Source organism: Bos indicus x Bos taurus, chromosome 5 (assembly GCF_003369695.1).
Source record: "Bos indicus x Bos taurus breed Angus x Brahman F1 hybrid chromosome 5, Bos_hybrid_MaternalHap_v2.0, whole genome shotgun sequence".
NCBI lineage: Eukaryota > Metazoa > Chordata > Mammalia > Artiodactyla > Bovidae > Bos > Bos indicus x Bos taurus.
The window spans coordinates 99,309,503-99,317,843 of NC_040080.1; the positions used below are offsets into that span (position 1 = coordinate 99,309,503).

An 8,341-nucleotide genomic window follows, 5' to 3' on the forward strand; every position below is an offset into this window, starting at 1 on the left:
ACTTGAAATTAAAACTGCTTTTAGTTTCTTGCTGTTACTCCAGATCACTGCATATCTTTGGGATTATGAACTCAGAGTTTGAAAATGGCACTGAATTTTTGTTATGGGTTCTTGAGATTAAAGTCAGAATTTTCTGTGCTGGGCTGCGTAGGTACTGAAGTGCTGTGGTTGTTGGAGGGGTTAAAGCTGGAGCCATGGATGCATATATATTAGGGAGGATTTATAAAAACACAACCGTGGAGCCTGGGTCAATCCATTACTATGAATGAGCAGTGACCAATAGAAAGGGAAGAAGAAGATCCAAGAACTGAGGTAAGCAGTGTTCTGAGGCTCTGTCAAAGTGGAAACAATAGATCAAAGGTGTTCATGGTGACCGGTCAGAGGAGATTGTATTTTTTCCTCAGAGGAGGCTTGACAGCATAAAATAAAAACAAATTCCCTTAGTCAAAGTTTTCTTTTTTTTTTTTTTTCCTTAACTGATTTTAGCAAACTTCAGCTCCAGACACAGGACTCAGCGATACATTCCTGGACAGCAAGGTAAATTTTTTTTTTTACAATTTTCGTAACTCTTAAAGTTAAGAATTCAAAGTTATGATTCATCTGAGGCAGGGTTACAGCATCAATAACTAAAGCAAATCCCTATTCTGAAAAAAATAATGTTTTAATGTGTCTGGAGGATAACCAGAGGAGCATTCCGCAATCACAAGAAATTTGACAGCTCGAGGAAGCAGTTCTCCTCTTGCCTCGATTTAGTGGCAAAATCAAAAGATCAGCATTTCTAAATGGTGCTCATTTTATCTTTTCCTAAGGAATCAATAAAATTTATTTGGTCTTCATTACTAAGCATTTGAACTAAACGTACCTTGGTCAGAATGAATGTTACTGTTATATAGATACACACACACACACACACACACACACACACACATATTTTTCACATTAGGATAGTTCTTTGTTCCCATAGCCTTGCTGATACTCAGCTGGGAGGATTTCTGTCTTTTAAATGTCTCACATATCAGTAAGTGTTAACCTATGCTTGTTAGCAGCCATACTGAAACTATGGAGATCACCTGTACCCTAAGCATGTTCTTTTGTTTTCTTTCTTACTGACCATAGTAATGCCACTTATGTAAGTGTGATTATATCTGTGTCTGTCTAAATCTATATCTGTCTAGAGAGAGTTTCATAATCCAAATTTCTTGGCTAAACAGCTTGATCTTGTATTAAAATATTAGAAATATTTTCCTAAACCCCCAAAATAAAACTTACCTGAGAAGTTGGGCAACAGAGCAAGAGATTCATCACATACTTTTCTTCAAATCCTAAAACCTTCCTTCACGAAAAAAAACTGCTAAAATGTTCTTTGATCTCGCTATTTCTTTGGTTCAAGGGCCAAAGAGCCTGGGAAATCTCATCCAGATGTTCTGCTCATTTAGGAGCAAAAGTAAAAGCATATGCCTACTTCTTAGGAACAATGTAGACTCTAAATTTGAGTTATTAAAAGGTCACTTTTTTGTACTTGTGTGTTCAACTCTGGGTTTCAGTTAAGTTCCTTGTATTAAATAGCTTGAAATGGAAAAGCACTTAGAGTTTCTAAAATTTGCGTTTTTTACGCGGTTTTCATCGTGATTGTGTTAAAACTGGAAAGTTACAAGTTGGTGAGTCAGTTTCACTTTTCGAAAATGCTTTGCAGATAGTGCTCACTAAATAGATGGGTAATGATTGATAACTATGCATCAAAAGCTGTCAACTCTTTACCTCCCTCCCTCCCCACTCACCAAAGAAGCTGTGTTTACCTATCATTTTGGTGCATGCAGTTATCAAAAGATCAAACTCTATAAACCTCTAATTATTGTATCCCTTACTCTAGATACTATAATGGCATCCACAATCTGCTTCATCCTCTGGGTGTTGTTCGTAACAGATACGGTGTGGACTCGAAGTGTGAGACAGGTTTATGAGGCAAGTGATCCAGAGGACTGGACAATGCATGATTTCGATTGCCCCAGGGAATGTTTCTGTCCCCCCAGTTTCCCTACTGCTTTGTACTGTGAAAACCGAGGTCTCAAAGAAATCCCTGCTATACCATCAAGGATCTGGTACCTTTATCTTGAAAACAACCTGATAGAAACCATTCCTGAGAAGCCATTCGAGAATGCCACCCAGCTGAGATGGATAAACCTAAACAAGAACAAAATAACCAACTATGGAATTGAAAAGGGAGCCCTGAGCCAACTGAAGAAGCTGCTTTTCTTGTTTCTGGAAGATAATGAGCTAGAGGAGGTACCTTCTCCATTGCCAAGAAGCTTAGAACAATTACAATTAGCTAGAAACAAGGTGTCCAGAATTCCTCAAGGGACTTTCAGCAATCTGGAGAACCTGACCCTTCTTGACCTGCAGCACAATAAGCTATTAGACAATGCCTTTCAGAGAGACACCTTTAAGGGACTCAAGAACCTCATGCAGCTAAACATGGCTAAGAATGCCCTGAGGAATATGCCGCCAAGATTACCAGCCAACACAATGCAGCTGTTCTTAGACAACAATTCCATTGAAGGAATACCAGAAAATTATTTTAATGTGATTCCTAAAGTGGCCTTCCTGAGACTCAACCACAACAAATTATCTGATGCTGGCCTTCCTTCTAGTGGTTTTAATGTATCATCAATTCTAGATCTTCAACTGTCTCACAATCAACTCACAAAGGTCCCCAAAATCAGTGCTCATCTGCAGCACCTTCATCTCGATCACAACAAAATTAGAAGTAAGTAACCATCAGGGTGTGTCGTTGACTAAGATACTCATTAAGTTTACTCTATATCTTCTTTTGTGGTGGTTGTTGTTTCAATAATGTTGGTGTTTTATTCCAACTCTTGTACTTTTAAATTTTTTTAAAGCATTATTTTCAAGTTTTGTCTATTCACAGTGTCAATGATCCAAGAGGTTAAAATCTTAGATTGAAAAGTTGATTTTAGTAATCTACAGAGGTATATTACCTGTTGGATAAACTAAATGTCTCTATCTTCTTTTACTCTGAGTAGATTCTGATATTCCTGCCTCAGTGGACAGACTTACTGAAGAAAGTGTACCAGGCACAAACAGTCTCATGGATAGTAAGAGAAGGAATATGATTTAGGAGGTATCAAGAAGGGACCCCAGCCTTAAAGACTACAGAGAGCTGATGCCTACAATCACCCTAATTAAAGTTTCTGCTTTAGATCAGTGGGTTTCTCCAACTTTGGAGTATGTAGATGGGTGGCCTCATTCCAGAGTTTCTGATTTAGTAGGTCTGGTGGGACCTGAGACTTTTCATAGCTAGCAGATATCCTAGAGATGCTGAGATTACTGTTTCAGGGACCATGCATTGGGAACCAATATTGTACCTTAAGGTTTTGCTCAATTGAAAACAAAACAAATGTCCCTGGAAGGTGGCAATTCCTTAGGTCTAATGGCAATCAACAAGGTAGAATACCCACTCCTTTCCTGAAAATAGCTTTTATACCAGAGAGATGAGTGCAGTGTGCCTTGGAGGTGGAGATGCCGTGAAGGGAAGAAGCTGGAGACATTAAAGGCAAACTTGGCATCTTCACAATTATGCCTGAGACCAGGCTGACTCTGGTGTAGAAGTGGACAATGTCTTGGTCCAGCTACAGGCTATGCTATCAGCCTGTCAAGTATCCAGGAATGCTCCATCCTCGAACAGGCCCTTAAGGAAGATAATCTTGAGGGGGGGCTTCTGAACAACTTTATAAAATACATTCTTAAAGTGAGAATCAGTTGGATGGTTTGTAGGAAAGTAACACAGATAATTGTCAGAAGGTTGTGCTGCCTGCTTATCACTCACTAAACTTTTATTTAAGCAAATAATTACATAAATATCCCACTTGTAAGAACAGACCATTTTGCACTGTGTATTATTTAGTTATTTGATATATATATATATATATTTTTTTCCTAACAGCACACTTGAGCATAAAATCCAGGAACTTATGAGCAGGATGCTGCCACAGCAGTGATTTTTTTTTGCCATGGTGATGAGACACATTGTTTAATCTTGTAGTTAAAGCAAAAGATGCAACAGGAAAATATCTTAATAGCTGAATCTGTTGTACTGAACCAAATAGTACGGCAGCCAATATTAACCTGTGTATGTGCATGCGTGTGTGTGTGTGTGTGTGTGTGTGTGTGTTAGTTGCTCAGTCATGTCTACTCTTTGTGACCCCATGGACTGTAGCCCACCAGGCTCCTCTGTCTATGGAACTCTCCAGGAAAGAATACTGGAGTGGGTTGCCATGCCCTTCCCTAGGGTATCTTCCTGACCCAGGGACTGAACCCTGGTCTCCTGCACTGCAGGTGGATTCTTCATCATGTGACCCACCTGGAAAGCCCAATATCAACCTAAATAAATGTAATTTTTCCTGACAAAAGTTCTATGCTTCTACAGGTGCATTCCTTACCTGACAACAAAAGTCCCATAGACATTTGAGGTAGGAAGTCAATTTATAAAGGGATTCCACATAGATCCCTGTTTGTGAATTGGGGATTCCCCTGAACTGGGTCTATGCGCATGAGAGTGTTCAGGAGTGAGGTAGTAAAATCCAACACATGGTTGGGCCCCCATGCAAGGTAATTACATAGCTGTACAAGGTTACCCGAAGGAGCGAAGGACTCTGTTCTTCTACTCTGAGTGCTTTTTTTCATCGAAGTTTTCTCATGTCTTTCTGTTTTCCCGCCTTCCATCTTAATGTGCATCAGAATCACCTGGAAGGCTTATAAAAGACTTCTGGGCTCCAGCCTCTGTCTTTCTGACCCAGTAAGTCTGGAGTGGGGTCTAAGGATTTAGTTCTCAGGTAGTACGGATACTGCTGGTCCACACTTTGAGAAGCACAAATGAACCCTTCAAGGAATCTGTATGCTATTATGAATTTCTGAAGATAGAAAAACTGAGGCTCAACTAGTTGAGGGTATTTTGCCAAGGACAAAGGGTAAGTATAATAGACAGGGCCTGGATCCAAGGTTTCCCTTCGGTGATCTTTCTCAGTCCAACAGCATAATCATAGGACGTTTTCTTCCATCTCTAGAGTACAAGACTTAAGACAAATTTCTAGCAACAGAGGTAAAAATAATTTTCACAGCTGCAAAGTCAACATAGAGAAATTGATTTACTCATTTCTTAATGTAGATATCAAGCACAGTCATTTCTATATTCCAAGAAAATAAATGGAAAAGAAGAATTTCCCTGGCAAGAGTTCTTGGCTCATGATTATATCACACTGCGTTATAGTGACTGCTAAAGTACTTAGTTCTCTTACCACATAATCTACTCTAGTTGTTAATAAATTGGTTTCCCAGAGACATAACTTTTATATGAAGAGTTTATAGGACAGCAAACGTTTATCCAAAATGATAGAAATGTTTATTTCTTCTGAATACCGTAGGGACTTTAAATGTGGCAATAATGTTACCTATTCAAACAAGTTGCTTCTTGGTACTCTCTCAGAAACATTACAATTATTTCATGAAAATATAATTACATTTAGAACACTTGTTTTTTACATTCTAGTTATTCAGACATGCATGGGTTATGGGTAATAAGGGTAATAAAGATAAGAGATAACATATCAGAAAGGATATAATCTCCCCAGTAGGCAAGTGACCCTGTGCAGTTGGAAAAGGGTGGGACTCAGCTACGTACTTAATGAAATACCTGATGCACACGACCTTACCCACCTGAGTCACTATTTAAGCAATACCCGGGTAGGGAATGTTGCCCAGTAAAGGTTGCATCACGATAAGGTGATAATGTATGTGAAGAAAAATACCTTGAGGAACACAAATCTGCTATAAAATGCAAGTCATTACTTTTAGCAAGTTACATTTACAAAATGGTATACAATCAGAGCAAAGCACCTCTGCAGTAAGCATAAAACCCTTCAATACAACAGGAGTCAGTGTGCACCCACAGGACACAAAAGGAAGGTCATTGCCAAAGTTAGGTGGGTCTTATCTTCTAAGGGAAGATCTCTTGCTCAACACAATTGCAAAATGGGATAAAGGGAGTATAAGGATTCATTTGAGATCAGTTATTAAGCACACCCATCAGAATTTTGCTGGTTTAACACACCTTTCTCTGCTAAATGCTCCTAAATCTCAGTATAGACACTGCTGCCAAGGGCTCTGATCCAAGGCAGGTGCACGATTTCTCACATCCTAACAATGTGAAAAGGCTGACAGGATATTTCCTGGCTTGAATTTTTGTAATTCAATTCTTGGCAAATGTTTTTTCCCAATTAAATACACTTAAATATGGAGATTCAAGGTTGTTTTCGGCAAGTATCATGTATACAAAGTTATTTTAATTGTACTTTAAAAGAAAAAACGTCATCATGCATGATTAGTTTGTGTTTGCATTTTAAAGGTAGCTTTCAAGCACTTTCTCTAATAATAGACTGACTCTCTGCCTTAACATCCATCTACTCATCCATCTGCCCATGTACCTACCCATTAATTTAGTACCAGCTCTGAACCACTGTTTCTACCTTTGATGCCCCAATACTACCTTTCTCTCTCTACAGTAATCTAATCACACCTTTTCTGGCCTGTCAAAGGAAGAAGACAAGTAATACATCATATATTCCTTTGTTTCCATCACAGTTCTTAACTATATGTCTTTTCTAGTGTTGTGTATTAAGTATAGCAAAATATGGACTGACATTAGTATATGTACATTGCACATTTTTTTCTGTCCATAACTTCCAACTTAGACAAAAAGAATGTCTCTCTGCCACCTTCATAGACCAAGCCACTATGCCTTCCATAGGACTGTTTAATAGCATGTTGGTCTTCCCATCCTTAGTCTCTTGGATTCTGGTTCATTCATTCATACTATTTTTGTCTCCATAGATGTGAATGTTTCTGTAATATGTCCTTCAACTCCTACCACACTGCCTGTGGAAGATTCCTTCAGTTATGGACCTCATCTTCGCTACCTCCGTCTGGATGGAAATGAAATCAAACCACCAATCCCTATGGATTTAATGACCTGCTTCAGGCTCCTTCAGGCTGTCATTATTTAAATGTGTCTTCAAGAATCTAAAATTCATTTAATGAGTTCAGATTTCTGACATGAAATTTGGTTACCATTCATAGGTGTAAGATAAAATTCACTTTTCTAATTGCTTATATGGCCACTATTTTTATTTTTACAACTTATTTTTTCTAATCAAAGTTGCTTTCCCCCATATATAGCACAGCCTGCTTTTCTTTAATAAAACAGGACACAGAGTCATGATAGTTTATCAACTCAAAGATAGTTCCTTTTTGTCTCTCTCACAGCTTACTAATGCCAATTAATGCAAATACATTGTTATGAATAAAAACGATGTATTTGTTTGCAAATGTTCAAAATTGCTTATGCAGATACTATAAGCATGACAACACAACAATCTAACAAGAGGTAGAAATTTCTAGAGAAAAAGAAAAAAATGAGATATTTCTTTATCATAATTATAAAGAAATAGATTCATATTGTTAAGTAGCTTTTGTAAGTATCATTTTGATATTTAGCTCAAGAATTGTTATGAAATGCATCAAATACTTTATAGCAAGAAAATTTTAGCTATTTAATACTAAATAACAAAGCAATAGGAATTTTTAGTTCATTATTATTTCTTATACCTGCTGTGCTTAGGTATAGTATAGCGTACTCTTGCAGTTAAAGTCCTACATTTATTTTAACGCATTTCTGAGAGAATTTTAGTGTTTTAACACTTGAAATCCACTTAATTGCAAATCCTTCAGTTCTTATATTTGCCAGTGTTTCTTTGGATTTTTTAAATAAAAAGAATGAATGCTTTATAACAAAACAGAAGTAAAATATTTATTTTAGGAGGCTTATTCACAAGTTTTATAAAGAATATATTTTTAATAAAAAGTCTTATGATAACAATTATTTCCACTTTTCTAGCATGAATATATTAAAATATATATTTCCCATTTTCCTTTTTTATTCAATGAACATAAGAAAAATATTATATTCTGATCACTAGAAATACCTGTTTCTCATGTGTCAAAAAACAAAACAAAATTTTGTTAAGTAACAAAGTATAGTTTTCCTATATTTCTGACTATGTTAAATACATGTTATTAATAATAAGTATCCCATACAGATTAATACATTTATTTATATACAATTTTCCAGACATTATTCTGAAAAATCCTATAAATATGATATATTTCCTTAGAAAAAGGATCATATACATTTGTGAACCACTACTTTAATGAAAGTTCAATGTGTAATTTTAATCCAAGGTTTCTCAGAAACTCAATATGTTATGTTGTT

General features: G+C 36.8%; 1 protein-coding gene across 2 annotated transcripts; it reads left to right on the forward strand.

The window, feature by feature from the left end:
- Positions 1-233: 233 nt before the first annotated feature.
- On the forward strand, positions 234-7,870 carry KERA (keratocan). 2 transcript variants are annotated; one of them, XM_027543182.1, is made up of 4 exons: positions 234-312; positions 487-537; positions 1,871-2,764; positions 6,904-7,231. In XM_027543182.1, exons 3-4 carry the CDS (start codon positions 1,879-1,881, stop codon positions 7,074-7,076), a joined length of 1,059 nt encoding a protein of 352 aa, XP_027398983.1. In that variant the 5' UTR covers positions 234-312; positions 487-537; positions 1,871-1,878; the 3' UTR covers positions 7,077-7,231. The 2 variants fall into 2 exon arrangements, with proteins under 2 accessions (XP_027398983.1, XP_027398982.1); XM_027543181.1 differs by having other exon boundaries at positions 249-537; positions 6,904-7,870.
- Positions 7,871-8,341: the final 471 nt, after the last annotated feature.

Excerpts from the sequence above, each read along its gene's own strand:
- KERA (XM_027543182.1), top strand. The coding sequence starts at position 1,879 with ATGGCATCCACAATCTGCTTCATCCTCTGGGTGTTGTTCGTAACAGAT. Across the intron at positions 2,765-6,903 it reads CGATCACAACAAAATTAGAA|ATGTGAATGTTTCTGTAATA; the intron begins GTAAGTAACCAT and ends TTGTCTCCATAG.